This window comes from Pyxicephalus adspersus, chromosome 6 (genome assembly GCF_032062135.1).
Source record: "Pyxicephalus adspersus chromosome 6, UCB_Pads_2.0, whole genome shotgun sequence".
Taxonomy (NCBI): Eukaryota; Metazoa; Chordata; class Amphibia; order Anura; family Pyxicephalidae; genus Pyxicephalus; species Pyxicephalus adspersus.
In genome coordinates this window covers 97,704,442-97,727,951 of record NC_092863.1, presented here as the reverse complement: position 1 = coordinate 97,727,951, position 23,510 = coordinate 97,704,442, and the positions used below count along the sequence as shown (strand labels likewise).

The window sequence follows — 23,510 nt, the reverse complement described above, 5'->3', positions numbered from 1 at the left end:
TTTCCCATTGCCTTAGCTCTTGAATGCGGTTTTGAAGAATGAGGTGCTCGGGTCCTCAGCCATGTAAACCTCTCGAAGACTGCAATGCAATTAAACAATTTCCTTCTTTGTTTTAATTTCAGTAAGTTGTTAAGTCTGTCTGCACTTGGCATATTAAACTTCCCAGCCAGACAAGTGTTGACTGGGAACAGAATCTCCCTCTTCTTTCCTAATAAAAAAAAAAAAGGAAATGCCATAATTCCATGGCTTATTATGAGACTGTACGACACTGGCACTGCCGGCCCCTCTCAGAGATGCCTATTCTTTGATGTGAAATAAAATGGTGCTCAGTGAATAAAACCCCTCCTGTCTGCCTTTCAGAGAGCTGTATTCTATGACCCAGCGCTCTAGACGGCAGCCTTGAGACTTTCTTTTTTTCTCCTCTTTGTAGAAGAATGCTGTGTGAGGGGTTTCCAGACAAAACAGACACTTGAGATGTAGGGGGAGTGGAAAATCCTAAAACCTCTCACCCTTCTTTCCAAAAACTTAACACTGATAGCACCAACATGCCATAAACCACTGCACATGAAAAGAATGGTCCCCATAATGAAAGCCATAAAGTAATTTGTTTACAAAAGGGACATGTGTGTTGATTTCTGCTTAAAAGTTGCACAGTAGCAAGTGACACAATCTATATTACGACCCTGGGTTACTACAACAGACTACAAAACACCACCCATGGAACAATATCCCTGCGAGTGCTAATCTTTAGACAGGACCCGGGTCATTAATGCTAGGGGCACAGCTATAAATTATAGGACAGGCAGCCCCTGCATGCTTGCAGAAAAGTATGATCTTTACAAGGTCTATAAAAGGTTTACAAGTGATAATAGATCCAGCGGTTTCTACACTTGCTCTGTCAACATAGTTACAAAGAGCTGCCACCTCTGAGGCTGTGGGATTAGTGAGAGCCTGCAGACATTCAGCACTGCTCTGTATCACTGGGCTGCCAGCTGGGGCTGCTCACCCCACAGCATGCTTCATCAAACAGTAATTAGTTACAAAAGCAAGTTGTGGCAAACACTTGAGGCACCATGATACACTACTGCACCTCAAGTGGAACAAATGCCAGCACGGAGAGGCAAAATCATTGCCAGAAACATAGAGCTACTCTGAAGAGGAGCCATTGACACTTTTGTGCATTAAGACATGTAGCAAAAAAGTTGCACATTGTAAATGTTGCTGAGTGATTGTTCATGATTTCAATGAACCTTAAAAGGATGTAGAATGACCAGAGAAAAGAAAGAGAACATGCAAAAAAGATCAGAACAAAATCAGAAAAAGTTCAAAATTCAATTATTTTAGGTACACCATACACTCTGTAGTTTTTATTACTAAACATCACTGTATTTATTTTTTGCAGTGAAATTCCAATCATAAAATATGAAAATGTATAAGTGATGATTATGCAGCAATCTGTGGGAAAAAAAGGATGCAGACTGAATATGAGAACAATATATGGGTGTTCTGAAAATGTCAAGAGATTTCCTATTGTTTTGTTGGTGCAGAGGAGGGCTGTCCAGACATGTTGCTTCTTATGCCAAATGAGACGATTGTCTAGTGGACATCGCTAGCTTTCGCACAAATGACTGAATAACCCCAGAAAAACTTTGCAGCCCACGCTAGTTCTGACTCTTTAAAGGAAAGCTGCCAAAATCTCTGCCACAATGAAGAATTGGGAGCTAGCGCCGAGTTTAGATTGCGATATCTGAGCGTATTTACATAGATTTATTTCTTTATAATAAATATTTCCATTTTTTCAATCTGATTTGAAATATTGTACTCTTTCCCTGCAGACTTTTCCCAAATGAAGTATTAGGAACGAGTACTCAACATGCCAAGTGAGAACAAACTGCATACTTTACCAACCAGAAATCCAATCACTTACAAAGCAGTTTGTATTGGGTGGAGAAATAAAATAGTGGGTGGTGATACTACAGTAATGGTTGTTGTCCAAAACGGGACAATTTTTATGATGAAAATGGACTTTGTGGGACTATCGGTCGTCAATGGCATGAGTAAGTTGAAGAAGAAACGGTTATCATTTTTGTTTTTTTAGGAAGGATTTACCTGCTAATTGCTACTGCTTTGCAGGTAATATTGCAACTGAGCTGATATATATATAAGGGGGGAGAAGCTATTTAATAGTACCACATCCCTATACGCACTACACAGTTCGTTCTTGAATTTGTTTTATGGGACTTTTAAGGTAACTTTCACATATTCAATATTAAAATTACAATGTTTATTCCATTAAATATATATAAAACATTCTTTAAGATGCAGTATCCAATTCTTCAAATAACTGAAACAAGATTAAGTATGCATATTCTGTCCTTAACGCGTTTCACCATCAAGCTTCTTCAGGAGGACATTTCAAGAAGTCGTATAAACTTTCAACTTCATATATGTACTCCAGATTTATAGATAGTTGTCCACTGCTTTATTTTGCAAATAGCAAATCCTACATCGAGATCCAAATAGTGTCTAAAAACCACCACCTTGCTGGAAATGTTGTTCACCATATATCATATATAAAAAATAATCAGTAATACTTAATGGACACAGGATGGGATCTCAACAAGCAATTCATATAAGGCATGCAGCAACCTTAATGAAGACCCATATTAACTCCTTCCTGTGATCATGCATGCATTGCACGCATTCCATATGTTCACTTCTAATGACCTTTAAATCATACACCAGAAGCTAAGCTCAAGAGCTATAGATGAGTCCAGAGCAGTGGTTGCCAACCTTTTGGATATCAATGACCACTAAATTTACAGACTCTGGACAGCACATGCGAGGGGAGCCAAAAAGAAACTTCCCCCATGGTGGCGTCATGAGGCCAGAAGCCGCCCACTCTCCCATCGCAGGTCTGAGCTTTTTCTGGTGCACCCTCCCCTTTTCTTGTCCCCACTGTGGGGTGCACCGGCCAGAGCCACAGACCACAGATTGGGGACCGTTGCTGTAGCCCTTCACTGAGCGAGTCTCCATACTCTTGTGGCCCAGCTGTCATATGGCCCGTTAGGGACCCCTGGTATAGAGGATAATATGATGGAGTAACATATAATAGTACTTTGTAAACTGCTGCATATCAAAGTGTTTATTTTTGCGAAACACAATGTAAGTTGTTCGGTTCTCCAGCAAACTGCATCTTCTCTTGCAGTACAATAGGAAGGAGACAGAATATAACTCCAGCTTCAGTTAGAGCAGGAAAAGTGCTAAAAACATTTCACATGTTCAGGTCATGATATCAGGCAGACGGCACACAAAGTTTGGAGGACATGGGCACCCCTGGATAAAACACTTGTAGAGGATGCAGCTGCCAGCTGACTTCAAATCATCACATCAGAGTGTAATTTTCAGAGCAAGCTGAGTGATTTATACATCAGAATACCAGGCTCCGTGTAAGCTCTTTAGGACATGTCCAACAATATATTCTAGTAACTTAGAACTTCAAAAGCATTGACTGACCAAGACAAAAGTGGATAAATCACAGGTGCAAACTTCACAAAGCCCCCAGGGGTATTTTTTATGCATGTCAGTCCTTCAAACAGGGGCATAGAACTTGACCATGGCCTCGCAGTATAAGAAAACATCGGTGTTCATTAGTAAAAGAAAAACTAACATTACATTTTAATTTAAAACATTCTGGAATCCTGTGAATGGTGAGCAGAATCAGCAGCATGGGTTAGGAGAAGCCATTAGAACAGAACACAGCACAGGAAAAATTTGCCTGTTTCAGGTAGGTATGTAATGGCAATTATTCTATTATATCTTATTTTTATAATAATGCCTGTCAAAAGAGCAATTACAGAAAAAAAAAAAAAAAATCAAGATCGCTATACTATGTGCAGGCTCATTGCAAAGAGAAAAAAATCCTAATTGCTGTATATTGGAGTCTGTTTGTTGTCTCAATATTGAAACTCAAATCAGCAATTTAATCTCAAATGCACAAATGAAGTGTTCTATATTCTTTGGAAGTATTTATTTCCAGTGACCCAGTTGGAGAAATTTCCCAGTCCTTTGATACTGGTACAGGAAAACACAGATAACCTGTAGGTCAAAGGTAGTGTTTCTCATCTTGGGTTCCTTCAGGGGTTCCTTGAGCAATGAGCAATTTGTACCTTTCAGGTGTGACGCCAATGATTTTTTTGGCTATCTGTAAAGGTGACATTCTTCTCCTTAGGCAGCAATGTAAGAGGTGTTCTTCCAACTGACCCCCATACTAATATACTATGAGCTGTGGATATAGTAATTATAGAAGGGGTTCCCTAAAGACCTGAAAGATTTTTCAAAGGTTCTTCCATTTTAAAAAGGTCAGAAAGGTTGTCCCAATCCCTTACCTATTGCACTAAATAGCCAGATTATCAGATGTTGTACCAGAGAAAAACATTTTCAGGCTTTGCACAGAAATATAAATTACAGCCAACTTTAAAAAAATGAGATTGTAATAATGAAATTCTTTTATTCCCAGTGCTCAGTCATTGTGCATTTTTTTGCAAAGCGCAAAGAAGAAAAAAAAAATCACAAGGGTATGTTTTTGTTGCAAGCACAATGAACACTTTGGGAGTACAAGTGAGTAAAGCCAAAAACAATGTTTGTTTTGGATGAAGTGGAGAAGTGTTAGTTTTAGTTTTTGTTTTTTAATTGAAGTTTTTGTACCTCCTAGGTTCCCTGTGTTTTTCCTTGTGATCACTATGGCCAAAACGTCGGTCAGGAGAAATTTTTTGAAGGGTACACACATTCTGATAATGGTTTAAAAGGGAATTTCTCTGACTTTGATGAATTGTCTTGGTGAAGTATATAAAAAATTTAATAAAAGATAAAACTTTAGAGCCGCCAAATATGTAATGAAAACAAAATTAATGTAAAAATAAAAAGTGTGGCACTCTAAGTAATTAGAGAGATAATTAAATGCCAGCTGCTACATTCTCGTGCAGATCTTCTATTCCACCTGCAATCCCGCTGGCCATGAGTGTATCCCTGAGGGGATTATAAAAGTCTCTCTGATGGATCCCCAAGCCAATCTTGCTTTGAAAGAGTTACCCTGACCTAGGAACCAAAGTGCAACCAGTCAGGTAAAAAAAAGATATATTAACAAATATATGTGAATTCATTGTATCTGTCTGAAGTTTAACTCTTGCGCACAGAAGTCTCTTTAAGGTTTTGGAGGTCATCATGCAAGTGGCACACAGCAACTTTGATACATTTGGAATTTAGGATATTATTAAGGACTGGTTTATGGAAACAATAAGAAGTTTAAATCTTCTTAGAAATGCATCTCTCATAAATGATAGACTACTTGCCATATAAAAAAAAAAGGTTGGACAGAATTAGTTTGGCAACTACAGACACGTTTGGAGAAAAACCCAACTGAGAGGCAGACAAACACACAGCAGTGCCCTAAAACTGCTCAGAGACGAGGATTAATGGGGCGACACAAATACCAACTTGAAAACCGGCTCTGAGTAAACACCTATTGAGCTAGCTCTTCAAACCATGATCCTGTGGGTTATGTAAGCGCCCACGCTGCACCATGCACACATCAGAAGACTAAGCATTAACAGGAGGAAGACAGCTCAGAAGCAGAGGTGAATAGCAGGATACATAGCCTGACCCAGGAAAACACTCACTGAAAAGACATGACACTCTAATCCCTATGTATTATGTGCCAGTCAGCAATTACAAGCAATGAATGTGTCATTTTTCCATGCACTGGATACATGAAATGGGGGCATCGTGTACAATGGCCCGCAAGTCTGAAATGTCATTCAGCAGCAGATCATAAATACTGTGCATTTGGACCTTAGACTTTGATGTCCCTCTCGTGGCAGCTTTGCTACATTGCTACACAGGCCTGTATGACTGCCAAAACTGTGCTAGGTTTAAAGAAACATGGAAGTCATGACAAATCAGAGCTGGAATCCTGAAGGAAAATGTTTTGTGTTAAATACACAAAATCATATTAAAAAAGTATATTATGAAAAGAAATAAAGAATACTTTAAGGGATTTTCCTCCTAATGCTGAAGTTTCAATTATAGAAGGACAAGTTAAAGCGGAACTAAACCCAATTAATATTACCCTTCCCTATTCCATTGTCGGTGCTGCTATATTATTTCTTCCTCTCTTTATTGGTAACCTCTTTGGCCATCTTGATTGGCTGGGCAGAAATGACAACTCCTGCGAGGGCATACGCAGCTCAACAGCGATCAGGCAGGTGGGATTAGGTATTGCAGCAGGGGCATCCCGTTTCTTTCTGCAACAAACACAACCTGATCGCTAATTTTCTAGATGGGAACTTCATACTACTGCCATCTAATTCTGCGATCAACTTCATAACCCAATGGGGAATTCCTGGCACCATTATGGGTTCCTACACTTTATGATGCAGAATGGATAGAGGCATTAGTTACAAAATAAAATAAAAAAGATTACTATTTATTGCAGGAGGAAGATGGAAATGAGAACAAGATGTAGGGGATCTTACTATTCAAAAAATATAAGGTGGAATGTTTTTTCAACTTCCCAGTTCTAACATGGATATTTTATAGCTTTAGACTAAACCTCATTATGAAATATTTGATAGACCAGAAGAAGCGTAAGGTTTTATTTACAATAGTTAAAATACACAAGAGATCTATGGGAGCAACCATTCCTGATCTTCCATTACCTGGCTATAATTCCGATCCATTGATAAGAACACCTAAATGACTCACGTGGACCAGAATTGCAGGTAAGGTAACAGAACAACCAACTTGCACATTTATTCTGGATGAGGGATTTAGAAAAAATTGCCAAAGCACCAAAGTTGCATAGAAGGTGGCCAAGAAGGCTGCCTTAGGCTCCGTACACACGTCAGATGATTCTTATCTGATTATCCCCTCAGGGCTGATCAGACCAGATGAGAATCTGGAGTGTGTAAAGTGCTCGTCGTTTATGGATCCATCCTGGCTGATCCACAAACGATTGTAATGGAAGTGAAGGCGAGAGAGCACAGCGGGGTGCCGCTCCATCGTTTTCCCCCCTCTCATGTCCATAGAGCAGAATGGTGCTGTATGTACAACACTCGTTTTTTTTTTTGTTTTGTTTTGTTAGAAAGGATCCTGAAAGATCCTTTCCAACGACAATTATTGAAGGTGTATACCCAGCCTTAGTTTGGCAGGTGTGTTTTAGGGAGAGTTAGCTTCACTTCCAGTCCAGCTGTTGAAATTGAAATCCAGTACAATTGAAACAGTCCCCACCCTCAAATACCCCAACCACTACAGACTGTAATAAAAACCAGACAGACATGTGGAGTCTGTCAAGGTTATCTGCACCCAATATTCATGCTAAATTTTTTGTGTGGGTGCTCGAAAGCTACATCAGACTTCAGTGACAAAATATCTCTTGGTCCCCCCCTCCTGCTGCACAATTATAACTAATGTAAATTTGTAGTCCACACACAGGGATTAATAAACAAAGTGAGGAATCCAGATAGAAGAGATGGACACATTTGTTATGGCTTTGAGGAGGAGCGGAGACAAAACACTGCAGGGAAATCTAAGAACTGCAGCCTCCGAGAAGTATCAAAACCTGATCCTATATTCCACGTAACATGCTTCAAACGAATTCCACTAATGGAAACGCTTGTTTGATACTTCCATATAATGCATTCAGCACCGCGATATTATCTGATCCATTAACTGAAGATTACTCAGACAGGCTGAACCTGTTTCTTGTAAGGAGCGTCATGATTTGCCATTTAGGGGGGAAAAAAAGACTAATAAAAGTCTTTTTATAGCCTGAACGTCCATTCTGAGCATTAATAGACAGCACTCATGTCACCGCAGCTCATGAACATCAGTTCTTTAGAAATATACAAGAGGCAAAGGTTATGGTGAAGTGCCAAGGAGATTTCTAAACATATAAGGACAGCACAAACATTTCCTTTTCACAGACAGCAATAAAACGGAGGTTTTACAACATTTATAATCATTTTACAGTGGAAGGTCAAAAACATAAAACTTACTTAGCCCATTGAAGAGAAAAAAGAAAATTACACCATAGTTAAATTAATGTAAAAACTTGTGTCAGTGACTTTACCAGCCAGATTGCCCCCATGTTTGCATCCCTACCACCTCAACCAAAACTCCTTCCATCTCGACCCCCACTTTTGGTTTTGTACTGACCAAGGTGGATGGCCAAAACCAGGAATATTTTATCATAGGCATCCCAAGACATACTGGACTCCTCAAATATGTGCTTCGGAGAGATCCTCCCTACTATTTGCATTGTCGTTGAAAATGGGCTTTATGCTGGCTCAGAGGCTAGCCATCTTTGCAGCGCTAGATCCCAGGTTCAAATCTTCACCAGGGCACTATTTGCATGGAGTTTGCAGGTTCTCCCCGTGTTTGCGTGGGTTTTACCTGGGTACTCCGGTTTCCTCACACATTCCAAAAACATAAAGTTAGGTTAATTGGCTTCCCCCTAAAACTGACCTTAGACTGTGTTAAAGATTTACATACATAAAGACATTAACATATGACTATGGTAGGGACATTAGATTGTGAGCCCCATTGAGGGACAGCTAGTGACATGACTATGGACTTTGTACAGCGCTGTGCAATATGTCGGCACTATATAAAAACGATGTAATAATAATAAGAGCATGCTGTACAAGGAAAGATAACAGAAAAAAGTTTGCATTTTTAAACCAGGTTATACTTTTTTATAATGTAGAGTACAAATGAATGTGCATAATGCAAAGAATGTTTCCTGGTGCTAATCCAAAAAGAAAGCCTTCGAGCCTGGTGCTAATACCTATCACATCACATTGACATGCATCCAAATTCTTCTACGACTTCAGCTTTATACGACAAAGTGTCAGGAATTTTGCCGTCTTCTGATCAAAGCATACATGTAAAAATATATGCAGTACCTTGTTCATCAATACCTATTCTTTTTCCTCACAGCGATACAGGACATGCCTCACGTGAAATATGAGCCGTGTCAACTTTATCAAGGTCAGACTTCCTCCAATCTATTTCCTTATCTGTCAGCATGTTTCTAATTTGTAGATTTCCTCTCCCTAAATTGAGAAATATTCCTCCCTCAGCTAGTGGTGATTATGCACATAAAGATATTTTATAAAGTTCCACTGAAGTTTAGCATTTCAGCATTTAGTGCAACTGGCAAAGGTCACATGTAGGCAACAAAAAGAAGCCAACAGATCATACATTTGTATTTACATTTTAATCCATATTTTTTTTTTTTACAATTCTGCATTTTGCAATTCTGCATTTTAATGTGAATGTGCAACAATGCCCTTCTGAAATATTTTTTTATGTTTTGCACACCCTATTTTCAGGGTATACAAAACAAATTAAAAAGTACAAAAGCCCAAGTAAACATAATGCAATAGAAATAAGGATTGGCTTCCTAAAGGCAGGTTCACACTTGCTTCTAAGGCAGTGTTGGTTACTAAAGAACATTTGACAGCTAGTGGCAGTAAGCATTACTAGTACCCCTCACTGCCCCCCCTGCCCTATTTATTCCCTATGGTACTACTGTATGAAAATGCTACATGCAGCCACTCCCAAGAGGCAGTGATTTCCTGGCGTGAGGAGGCGGTAAAAGCACCACAACTTCATTGCCAGTGTAACTTTAGCCAAAGGATCCATCAATTTTTTAAAGCTAAACCTGGCCAAGCTTTTTCCCAATTTCTTTGAGAGCAATAAGTAGGCTCTTACTATTGCCATCTTCTAAAAATAAACTGTGCTTACCTATCATTCATCTCCACTGACTTCAATACAACTGACAAAGAACTAATATGCAAAGTGTGGACTTCTATTGCTCCTATTAATATAATGTATTTATAAAGCACCAACATATTATGCAGGGCTGTACATTAAATAGGGGTTGCAGACAGATGCTAAGATACGATACTAAGATACTCCTACATGGGCACGATGGCTCTGTGGTTAGCATTCTGGCCTTTGCAGCACTGGGTGCCAGGTTTGAATCTCGGCCAGGCCATTATCTGCATGGAGTTTGCAAGTTCTCAGTGTGTGTGTGGGTTACCTCTGGGTACTGTGTGGGTAGCTTTCCTCCCACATTCCAAAAACATGTAGTTAGGTTAATTGGCTGCCCCCCAAAATTGACCTTAGACTGTGTTATAGATTAACATACATAAAAACATTAACATATTACTATGGTAGGGACATTAAATTGTGAGCTCCTTTGAGGGACAGCTAGTGATATGACTATGGACTTTGTACAGCGCTGCGTAATATGTCGGCACTATATTAATACTGTGTAATATTAATAATAACTTGTGGAAGACAGGACCCTGATCAAAGAGCTTACAATTTTTACATTCAAACTCAGAAACATTGTGAAGTCAAAACACAAGCAAGTAATTATTTTATCACTATCAAAGAAATCAACACTCACAGAATACATATTTTGTCAATTATACCTTTGAAGGGTAGAAACCCCCAACAACTAACCTGAATCCGAACTCTACTAATCTGACTTCGACAATGTATTTTTTTGCCTGGCTCCTGATTCACGAGACGTCTCGGAGGAAATGTTATTGCGACTGCTATACCCGGACTTCTGAAAATGTTTGTTGTCTATCTGTAGCTGGCTTCAATGCTTCCGAGTCATGTATCTTATACTACCATATTTTAAAATGACTTACTCAAAAGTGTCAAAAATCTATATCTTTATATTTAGTTCAGATCGGAGATTAAGGAAACCTTGAGGCCAAAAGCATTTGAATGGAAACCAACATACTCAATGGAAAGGTCATCAATGGCAACTTAATAGCTTTCTCATACAAGGTGTTCTTATATTGCTAAAAAACTCAAAATGGGGACATTTTCCTTTTTTGGCTTCATGGATTAGTGTGCTTTAAAAACAGTAGTAAGATGTCATAAAATATTATAATATAATCAATAATGGATATAAGCCATCTGCAACAAAATTTCACTTTATTTTTCATCTGTGTCTATGAACGGCATAAAAGAATGGAGAAACTGCCCAGAGCCGTTCAATATATACACAGGCAGGACTGTAAGAAATGGTATCTCCTGTGGCCAAAAGAAAAATATTTGTGATCTTTATAAATAGTTCTTAAAAAATGAAAAATGTATTCTGCCTCGGCGGCAAGTTACAAGGCAAGTTCCAAAACAGTTTGTCCTCTGCCTAATCGCTGCTGGAATTAAAGGACACATGATCAAAGAAACTGTGGCTTATATTTAGTAAAGCGCAAGAATTTAGGAGGCAGGGTGGACGGTGATCGTCGGTAATGATATTCAAAAATAGAATGGGCTTAATCCTGGCCGGTAACAAGTTAACGATTTAAGTCTAGAAATATGTTCACTTAATGAGGTTTACTGTAACTGACACAAAGTTCAAGAGGAACTACAGTGGCTAGGTAACTGGAAAAAGAGCATTAGGACAATACCATGCTCAAAAGCAATATTTTCCAGTGTCTGAAGGGCCCAGTCACTGCAGGACTTATGGGCATGAACACATCTCTTACAGGCCTACCTAGTATACCCTCCTGGACCAAGACTTGCAGTTTTCCTATTGTAGGAACCTAAAAATCTTTATAGAAACCACAAATATTATTATATAAATGGGGGTTGCAAAAACCAGACAGATACAGACAGTGACACAGGAGGAGAGAACTCTGCCACCATTCCCCTCACATCACAGTACAAAAGTGATAGAAGTAGCCATTTTGCTTGGTTATGTCATATTTATACTGTTCAGAGGGAGAGATTTACATATTAGTAGCTTTCTTGGTCTGTTTACACCACAATCAGAAGCTTATCTTTATTCTGCATATCAAAGGAACATTCTACTCACCAGTGTCTAAAGCAGAACAATTCTAGCAAGCGATTTACCATTTGTGGTACTATTAATGAGGATTCTGTTCCTAGAAGTAATAATGGTGTGCCAAATTAATAGGAAGAGAGGGGATTTTTGACAATAGTTCTGATTTATCTATGAAGCAAAGCAATGTGACTTTTACATTTCAACCTGCAATAATTTTCTTAAGTTCCCTAAAAAATTTGAAATGGTTTATTTTGTAAAAAATGATAATGATAACTGTCATGATAACTGTGGGTTTTCTGGTGGTGCGCTCCACATTTTTTGGGGACAGTCTCTATACAGTGTAATTTGCTGCTGCTTATTGGATGGCATTTTGACAGCAGTGTTTGCTTTATAATGACAGTGAAACTGGTCATATCACTAACAGCATGAACAAATGAGTGACTGGAAAACATGGCATCTTTCCACAGAAAAAAAAACAGGTAAATATTCAATCCACCAGTCTTACGCCAATATAAACGGGTTGAAAGTCAACAAAAAAAAAAAAGTGACGGTATGCACCTTGCGCTGTTTGCTCTTCTATTCAACTTCAACTCAAGCAAAATTCAAGCAGACAGGTTCATGTTAAATATTTTGCTGATGAGTCAATAATAACTATATTCAAAGCTCACAGTACATTAGTATGGTGGTCAGTGGGAAGGATTCTTCTTACAATGCTGGCCAATGGGAACAATGTCAACCTTATAGATAGACATAAATAACATCATTGGTGTTAGTTAAACTGACCTGAGCGGCACAAAATGTTTATTGCTCAAGAAACCCCCAGCAACCTCTGGACGAACCCTGATTGAGAAATACTGTTCTCAGTGTGGGGACATTAGTCCATTGGGGCTTGTAATGTGGATCGGCATGGTTTAAAATCCAAGTATAAGGGCTTCAGAAAGTATTCATACCCCCATTACTATTATCCATGGTATTTAGCAGCCTGATGCTACAATCATTTAAAATTCTTTTTTTCTCTCAATCTACACTCAGTACAACAGAATTGTACATATTATTTCTGTACTTTGCTCCATTCAGCTTTCCTCAACCCTGATTAGTCTACCAGTCCTACTGCTAAAAAAACTCCACCACAGCATGATGCCTGCCACCACCATGCTTCACCGTTGGGATGGTATTAGACAGGTGATGAGCGGGTACCTTGTTTACATAACGTTTATAATTTAGGTCAAGCAGCTAATAAAAGGGGAAGGGGGTCTGAATACTAATTGGGAAGTTCATACTTTTGCATTGCAAGACTTTGTTCCCTTACCTCATCCCTACAGTGCCCAAATAGGCACACTTTGTGCTAGTGAACTAATATGAGGGCATCATGGATGAAAGTAATTAACAGCTTTTAGTTATTTACTGTCATACATACAAATAACATCATACGAATAACATCATAACTATAAGAACTATAGATCGCCTTTAACACATGTGCATACAAGCTGTAGTATAAACATCAGATTTCAGTTTTACTCAAAGAAATTCTTTATGATTCATCGTTGCAGTGAAACTGTTATTCCCTTAAAGCTATTTAGACAGATAAACTTGGATAGAACAAATGCAATTAAAAAGCATGAAGAGCTATGGTTTGAAAACTCAATGACAAATATGCATTCTCTGTGACCCATTAGAAAAAGTTGGAACGCTTACCAAAATTTGTGCTTGGAATAAAACAAGCACAAATATCAGGTTGCACATGAAATAACAGACCACACATAGCTGAGCACTTTAAGACGAACCTGCCAAAAGTCTAATCTGCTACTAATTAGAACAGGAATGCCATCTATTTTTTTTTCTAATTGTATCCCAACTATCATAATTGTAAAGGTTAGACTAAAGAAACTGCGGTATCGGGGATACATGTGTGAATTAACTTCGCTTTGATTCTGCTGTGTGATGATAGATTACAAGTCAACTAAAAGAAAGTCAGACCTGTCCTCAAGTCAGCAGGCCCAAAGAAAAAGGAAAGCTGTAAATGTTTTAAGGATAACTGTGAACCAAAACAGAAAAAGCTAATGTGCTTGGAGGGCCTCCAATTAGCCTTTCCCAGGGAACAGTTTTACACAGTTTGATAAGTGTCACTGTAAAGCAGCGTTTTATAAAACAGAAAGTAGATAAAGATTTTCTTTGTATCGCAATATAATCACAGGACTTTTAAGGCACACTTTTAAAATAAAAAATGTGATTCAAAGAAAATTTACAATTTTTGGGATGTGGCAAATTCTGTAAAGTATCTATTCAACTATCTCTGACCACTAGAAATAAGAATATAGAAAGTAGATAAAGATGATTGGTTTTATCACAAATAAATACAAATGTAAAAATACAAGCAGAATATACATCATATGCTATAAAAAAATTGATGTTTTGATTGTTTAGGGTCTCAGAAAAAAAAAAAAAAGAAAGCTCCAGTAGCCCTTTTTATACTCTGTCCCAAACTATGCAGATTAGGAGCTGTGCCGTTACAGATACTTCAGGTTTCAGGCTTTTCTCAGGTTTCCTTTAAAGCGACACCACCTGTAAATTTAAAAATATTCCTGCAAACATATACTTTGCCACGGCATGAAAACACAGATCTTTGCTTTCTTCAAAAGCCACTGCAGAATATTCAGCAGTGTTCTTACCAGCCCCTTTTAGCGGGGCGTACCACCAAGCACTTTTCAGTAACCACTCGGCTGTTTTTGGGTGGTTACTGAAAGTTAGGTCACAATACAGGGGCCACCACCCACCTACAGATTCTTACCAACCAAGCTTAAAAAAATTTCTGGGGAGAACCCTGTTCAACATTCTTTAGGTATGTGGGTCCTCTAGATGGCTCCCATAGTAATACACAGCATGGGCCATTGAACGGGACCCTAATGAAATTTGGAATCTGTCAGGCATCTGATATTTTTGGAGAACGTGCACGTATATCATCTTTTTGTAGGATTATTTTTTATGTTTTTAAGTGGAACTTTACTTCCACTTTTTAAATGTTCGTTCAGGCTGGTCAGTATTGCAGAGAGACAGATGACTTTTGACTTAGGTTGCTAGGACTTTTAGACTTCCTTTGCGAGGACTGAATGAACCCCCGGACACCTACGCAGAAGTAACATCATTTCGGCCCAGCCAATCAAAACTGCCAAAGACTGCAAGGTGGACGTGAAGAAGATAGGGGCACCCTGTGAGGGGTTTAGTTCTGCTTTAAAGCTGAATTCTGGCTTTACTTGTAGACAGTCCACTCTGCTAAAAGCGTTTGGTCCCATTTCCCTACACACTGTGACTTCCACACCAAGCATTAGAAGCATTATAATTTTTAGATTAATCACAAAAATGCTATTGGGAACTGCACTTTATTTTTTTGTATTATCATGTACTAGCACTTGAGTTGGTACATGGATTCTTGATCAAAGACCCACTTTCCTTATGAGTCAATGACCAAAGCAAGCATACCCACCCTGACTGTTAGAGTTTAGATCTAGAACTAGATAAATATAAAGCATGGCTAGTCCCAATTATATCAACAAGTTTATACATATTTTGAATATCCTTGAATAGAAGAACAATACAACGTCCTAGCCTGGCACAGAAACAAAAATGTGTAACCCAGAAGTTGTGTGAAGCTCTTGGGTTATAATAATAATAAAAAAGAATGAGAGGAATTTGTTTTGTGTTGGAATGAAAATGAGCGTAGTGTGGGAAGTGTCAAACCCATGTACAATCTCTGGCAAACTACTTCCTTACCTGGGCATTCTAGGATCTTTGTTACAAACATCATCGCATTATAACAAGATGGAAAAAGTTTGATACATGGGCACTAAAACTTTCAACAGGCTCAATTTATTGCCTGCTATACAAGTGACAATTCACAAGAAACAATGCAAAGATCATTCTGATAAAAAGGAAACAAAACACACCACTAAATGGTTAAGAGATCATTCAAACACATTGGACCTGATTTATTAAAGCTCTGCAAGGCTGGAGAGTGAAGCTGTGTGATCCAGCAAACCTGGAATGGATCTGGTCGAGGATTAAAAACATTTGCTAGCGAATAGCAAATGACTTTGAAGAAATCCATTCCAGGTCCACTGATACTAGCGATCAGGTGTCAATGTATATAATATTTAGATTTAATTCAGCAACGTTAGTATAATACATCAGTGGGGTAATTTCTCAGCATTTTAGTTTGTCCTTCGCCACGGACGTTATTCAGGATTAATTTTACATAATACCATACCATTGCATTTTTGGTGAGATCAAGTATTTTCTGGATTTGCTAAATAAATGTTTAATTGGAACTACAGTCCCACTTTGAAAAATGCATGATCAGACAGGTGGTATTATAGCTACAGGCGATGTGCCTTCTGCAAGAATTCTTCTTACCTGCCTGATCACCGCCCATATATCAAACTTTGTGGGATTGTCAGGGAAACCCAGCAATCCCTTGCATGTTCCAGGAATGAATGCACTCCTGTGCAGGAGTTAAGGCATCCTGGCATTGCCAAGGTTGCAAAGCGGAAGATGTGGGTACCCTGTGAAGAACAGAAATAGGGGAATGATGTGGATTTAGTTCTTTACATTACATTTTTAGTCTTTAGTTTCATTATCCTTTAAACCCTAGAAATGTGTAGGTTCTTTGGACTGACAATGGGGTCTATTAAAAAAAAAATGGGAAGAGTTCTCTATAACATGGCCTTATTGTACAATCCAATTTCTTAATTGGTTCCATTTTCCAAGAGAAATGAAATGAAACCAAAAGGATTTCATTTTGTTAAAGTATTTAAAGATAAAGCATTTCTGACAGAATCTGTCAACAGGTCAGTTCCAAGCTCATCTTTTATATGAATATGAGGCATCAGTAAAAAATACAGCCCATCACTTGGAACTTGCTGGCTTTTATGGCGATGAAAACTAGTAAATTTAATCATGTTATAATTGGAACATCATAGAGCCCAAGAGGTATTATCACATAACAGATCAGACACATTGCACTATAAATCCATTATACGTGCCTCTCCATGAATTTTCTGCTCTTTATGCAGTCAAAAATTTGTGGGCCAAGGACACTAAAAAACAAGATGTGCTTCCAGGTGTATCACAATGTACCATAGCAAGACAGAGTCTTCCAAACAACGTCTGATTTACTGAGCTTGTGTCAAAATCACTCGCTTTTTGGTTATGAAAAACTCATGCTTTGCTGATATCTGTATGCAAAACTGAAAATGATTAGTAAAAATTAAAATGTGGAATAAAAAAGCAAATATCCAGTCTATACAAAGTGTTCAAGAAGATTCTAAAGGTCAAACCTACTTGTCAGTAAGTAATATTTCAGATTTGGGTTGAGACAGTAAATGTTTTTCAGATGATCTGATAAAAACAACTGGCAGCCAGAGGAGTTGGGTAAATTTATACTTTGCCAATTAATACAGAAGGTGGGTCAATGGCTTACAATGCTTTACAAAACTATTTTTGTAGGGAAAAAGGAAAAAATGCCATCTTTTACTGCTATCGGATGGGTATTTATTATTCATTGTCACAGTAAGCCAGATCATGCACAAGGCAATCCTGGCAGAAACCAAAAGGATTTAGCTCAGGATATGACCTGTGTAAAATAAAGGAATGGAGGTGAAGCAAATCTGCTTTCTTGTCCAGAGCACCATTCTGCCTCATCCTTTTCGGCTTGCTCCTACTTTCGGCTCCTTTAAGTGCACCCAAAACCCATCTTTTCAACCTCATCTATCAGTCTTCTTCTGTCTCTTAAACCCTCACCCACCACTCCATATCCCTTCTCATATTGTGTGCTGCTTCCCCCTCCTCCTAGATTGTAAGCTCTTCGGGGAAGGGTCCTCTCCTCCTCCTGTGTCACTGTCTGTATCTGCCATTTGAAACCCCTATTTAATGTACAGCGCTCCGTAACATGTTGGCGCTATATCAATCCTGTTTATGAATAATAATAATAATAGTTCAGTGTTTCTCAACCAGGATGCCTTGAGCAATTTATGCCTTTCAGGTCACTCTATGTGAGACCAATGATCGATTTGGCCATCTGTAAGGATGATATTCTTCCCACTGGCCAGCATAGTAAGAGGCATTTTCCCACTGGTCACTATACTAATACTATGAGCTGTGGATAAAGTAGATATAGCAGAGGTTCCCTAAAGGCAAGAAATATATCGATAGGATTTCATCATGTAAAAAAGGTTTAGAAAGGCTACTTTAGATACTAACCACTTGAAAATCATCCATTAGACAACAAGCTTTACATTAGACATCCAATCTACCATACATGTATGTAAATTGTTTTACTTGCCATTGGGATTGTAATTCTCCTAATAAAATTCTGTGTTTCACTAAGGAACCATTACCTTTCAAAGTTGAACTGTTGCTACACATTGCATGGTATGTGTGGTGTTCCACAGTGGATCATTGTTCTGAAGTTAGGTTATCACTACTCTACATGTCTTAATCTGGAAGTGTTTGGTAAAGCCAAATCAGCCAATATGTATAGAGAGTTGTGAAAATAAAATCTGTACCTAGGAAGTATGCAGGTTGCCACTGCTGACCTTTCCATCCGAAAATATTATTTCTATAGCGGTCATGCTGACCCAATGAAATCTGTGCTTTCAGTCATGTCAAGTCATAATACCAGAGTCAAGAGCATAATACCAGAAAGCTGATTTGCAGTTTGTTCTGGGTCAATGTATTAAAAAGTTCTGAAATCAGAGCAAGTCATATATTACAACTATAAATAAGAGTGTTCAATGCAGATTTTCTTTTTAAGCTGGATGGGAGGAAATTATAGGCGGGTGGCAGCCCAACCCAACTCCTCAGTAACCACCCAAAAATAGCTAGGTCGGTATTAAATAGTGCTGGGTGGTATGCCCAGCTAAAAGGGGCTGGGGAGGACAAAGAATAATTATTATTTTAAGGTCAGTATGCATATTTCACAGCAAATGTTTATTTTAAGATAGTTTAAACCAATATTGGGCCTTCGCCACATCTGTAAAACAAGATTACAATTATAAATGGGCAGATATGAAAGATCTCAATTCATTACAGTATATTGTATTTAACAAATGCTTAAATGTAGTTCTATCGAGTAACTCAATCTGCCTTTTACAGTTTCAAGTAATACCCTACATTCAAACAGAGAAAGAGCAACATTGTAAAGCAATCAGGTTTTATCGCATGTACAATGTAGCAAATGTAGCATATGTGATTGGAGGATAGATTACAGACAGGACGTCATTGCCTATTATTTCAATATCTCATTTCAGACCTGGGCTAGTCAGATTTCATTGACAGAAGTGTAGTAAAGTTAATGGTCAGGACCTTGAATACTGTTCAGCATAGGTGTCAGGATTAATAAACTGGGGGGAAATAATTTTCAAATTCCCCTCATCAAAGAATGTATTTTAAAAGGTTTCTGTTATTTTCAAAGCTCTGTTTGGACCATTGACCATTGATTTAGGACATGCTGGAGCAATATGTATTTAGTACAGTTTTTATATATATATATATATATACAGGGTTCTCCCCAGGCCCTTTTAGCTGGGTGCACCACCCGACACTTTTCAGCACCCACCCGGCTGTTTTTAGGTGGTTACTAATGAGTTTGGTCACAATACAGGGGCTGCCACCCACCTACAATTTCTTCCCACCCAGCTTAAAAAAAATTCTGGGTTGAGCACTGATATATATATATATATATATTCTGTGCTTCTAGAAATCATCCAGCTTTTTCTTAAAGTAATCTATAGTAGTTGCTGAAACTCCTTCCTGAGGGAGCCGATTCCACATTTTCACAGACTTTACAGTGAAGAACCTCTTCCTTATCCGTATCTTAAACTTCTTTTCCTTCAAACGCAGAGCACCTCCTTGTTCTTTGTAATGATTTTAAACTGAATATTTGGGAAGAGAGTTCTCTATATGGACCATTTATATATTTATACCGAATGATCATATCCCCCCTTTTATGTCTCTTCTCAAGGGAGAATAGATTCAGTTCAGCTCATATCTCCTCATAGCTGAACTCCTCCATTCCGTTTATTAGTTTTGTTATCCTTCCCTGCACTATCCCCAATTCCACATTGTCCTTTTTGTGAACTGGGGACCAAAACTGGACTGCATATTCCAGATGTGGTCTTACCAATGCTTTGTACAGGCGCAGTATGTATTATTTACCCTGGCCAAGTATAAATACCAACATATCTTTTCAATAAAAAGGTGAAGATCATTTTTCTAATACATCCAGGCTGCCAAGGCCACTATAAGATATAGGAGATAAGAACTTTTTTGGAGCATTACAGTTCAGTAAGCAAATACTTTGTTGCCATTTATCATGGTTGCAAACAGGAATTCTATGTGGAGTGGTTTGGATGTTTCTGCCTTGTACAACTTTAAATTAGCAACTTGCATTTTGTTTGTCTTAAAGTGGAACTAAAGTAAAAACTTGTGATCAGGCAGGGCAGTAACAAACAAACAATGACCTTTCCGCAATAAGTATTCTTATCATCCTGATTGCTGCCTCATCTGTCAAACCTTGCTGAGCAGATCAGTGTTGGTTGCATGATACCTGGCACGTTCTGCCTTCCCCTCTGCAGGTGCTGGGACTGAATGAACTTCTGTGTGCCCGTGTGTGGGAATTACGTCACCCAGGCTCCGGCAATCTAGAGGGAAGGATATTGGAATGCGGAAGAGAAGAAGAAAGAAGGTGACAGTGCCCTTAACGACCACATACTAGTTTTGGGGCAAGGCTGTTCAACTCGAGTTCTCATGTGTCAGGGTCTGCTAGCATTTTCCAGCAACATATTCAGTAAGGTGATTTTTACCTGAAAATTACTTATATGAAAATGCTGTATGTAGTTTTTGAGGATTGGAAAGCCCTGTTTAAGAGCAGTAATGCTAAATAGGCTCAGCCTGAAACTACTATACTAATTTCATCAGACAATTCAGAAAGTGTTTTGCTTTGTGACACATTCCTTCTAAATACTCACATGACTGCCCAGAGTCTTCTAGTAAGAAAACCCAAAGCCCCCAGGGCTGGCCAAACATATGCATTCATTTTTCATACAGCTTAAGCTTAAATTACTACTGGATACAAAGGGGTTAAAGTTGGTATAATTATGATGTATGTAGAAGAAAAACTTGCAAACAAAAGCTTAAACTCCCATTTGCCAGTTTCACTACATAAACTTCTACAGTTGGATGACCATGGCGTACACACAATTAGTGTGCCAGCATAGCGTTATGGTAATGTTTAGTGTTCGCAGGCTCACTGACAGATAATTCTGACATGGTCCAATCTTCGGGTTAACTGTTAGCACATTGCAAACTTTTCTTTTCCCAAGCATTGTTTGCCTTGTGCGTCCCAGATTTCCTAGAATTTACCTATTGCATAGTCGGAGCCCCTCAAAGAAAGATGCAGCTAGAGGAAAAGAAAACTCACCAGTTTTTCATCCACAGTGATGAGTTGCGTGTCTTGATTTTGGGACTGTGCCAACCTCCATGTGGAAGTGTTCAGTGACCTGCAGTTCAAAACGCAAAAGTTAAAAAATGATTCATTCATTGAAAAAATAAAGAGAGATAAATCTTATATAAACAAGTTACTTTAGAAACAGCCTAGTAAAAAAAAATGGAATAAAAGAAGGGCACCAAAATTATTTTTCTCCCCAATTAGTTCTGTCTGCTGCGTTCTTGGCAGACTCCCACTAAGCAGTTCACAACAGGCTGCACTTTATGTCTGCTACAGGCTCCCCGTTACACACATAGACTGCCACTGGCAAAAACTGTACTGCTCTATACGAATGTACAGCAGCCGACTTGTCACGAACAGACAGACGAACACAAAGCTGCAACAAGCATGGACCTAAAACGAAGGCATCAGAGGTGAAGAAGAACTAAATAAAGGCAATGAAAAGAAAGCCCATGTTCAATTGTATTAGCTGCATGGCTTGAGACAGACACTAAAAACCAAACACATCTATATCGTCTTTTTCATTTTCTGTTTCCTGAAATAAACAGTAAATTATTTGCCATGAAGTAGTCATAACCAAAGTAGACCTGTCATATTAGGACCAGTTGCTTCTAGTGTTTTTCAACCTTTCTAACATAGTGGAATGGTGACATAACTTTCAAATCTTCAGGGAACCCTATAATTACTATAAATACTATAATTACTATACTCACAGCTCACTTTAGGATGGTGGTCAGTAGGAAGAATGTCTTCTACATTGCTGGCTATTGGAAGGCTGACCCTTACAGATAGCCAAAAAGATCATTGGTGTCCATTAAACGGACCTGAGAGATCCAAATTGCTCATTACGAACCCCTAGCAGCCCCTGGAGGATCCCTTATTGAGAAACTCTGTTCTAGATTCAGCAAGGTATGCAATTACTTCACAATCTGATGTTAAAAGACATACATCTGCTTCCTTAAAATTCCAGGTTTTGGGACTGTAAATACAAAGTTTTTGACCCACAAAGATTCCAAAATGAGACACAAAATGGTTAAACGGGATAAAATTATGCAATTTACTATAAAAGGAAAGCCCACAGTGCCAACTTTCCTAAAATGTGAGAAATGCATACTGCAGAATACCTGGCTGTCCTACGGTGGTAAGAAGAACCATGGTAATTGGGTTGTAGCTGGTATCAGATGTGTTTTCCAGATATCTTGTTATTATGCAAAGTGAGCAGGTCAGCTATACTGCCTTCCCTCAGGCTTGCAGTGCTCCACCACCCTTCCGTGGATACTGTGACAAAATAGTTGGTGCTTCCTTTCTACAATAAAGCCCTGCCTGTCTGAGCATTTGGATATTTAGTTTCACTTGGAATGGATGAATTACTCCATAGTGTCCACTGCTACAGAATTTAAAGAGCATTTACAGCCTGGTACAATTGTATAAATACTTAAAGATCTATAGCCAGGTCACAGTTTTCAACGATAGCTCACAAATCCACCAATATGCACAGTATTCTCCCCAGCTCCATCCGGCACTTTTCCGTAACCACCCGGCTGTTTTTGGGTGGTTACTGAACAATTTCTTTGCATCCAGCTTAAAAAATTGTCTGGGTTGAACACTGATGCATATATACCCATAAAATCTCTTGGAAGCTGTGAAAACAGGACCAGATTGCTCTTTAATTAGACTAAATCATTATTGTCATCCACAAATGGAAAAAGTGGAATATATGCTAGATATAGCTAGATAAAATGTGTGTCACAACCCCTTGAAAGAAAAGAAAAAACTGCAATTATTTGATTTAAACCAAAGAAACGAGTGAAAATTACAGACATCAGAAAAACATTCTTATAAAAAAAATAAATAAATTGAGAATGTGTAATTCTAAATTTTGTTTCCTATTAAATAAAGACTTTCATGTTTAGAGAGCGAGAAGTACAAATGGATGAATCATTGGACATGCACATATTAATTTCCTGAGGCAAATAATAAACTTTGTACGGGAAGGGTTCCCTAACCCAACTCAAAGCAACGAAAGACGTCATCTGAGTTCCGACATCCGGATTACAACATGCAGATTTACAAACATTTAATGTATTCTTACATTAAAAACCCTTTGCCGGACACGTGTGAAATGTTTCTTCATTTATA

General features: G+C 38.4%; 1 protein-coding gene across 1 annotated transcript in view; it reads right to left on the bottom strand.

Moving 5' to 3' along the window:
* Positions 1–23,510, bottom strand: part of NDUFS4 (NADH:ubiquinone oxidoreductase subunit S4) — an 86,221-nt gene that overhangs the window by 37,354 nt on the left and 25,357 nt on the right. Inside the window, exon 2 of the mRNA XM_072416693.1 lies at positions 21,345–21,423. Within this exon, the coding sequence (XP_072272794.1) occupies positions 21,345–21,423 (79 nt within the window). The remainder of the gene's footprint in view (positions 1–21,344; positions 21,424–23,510) is intronic.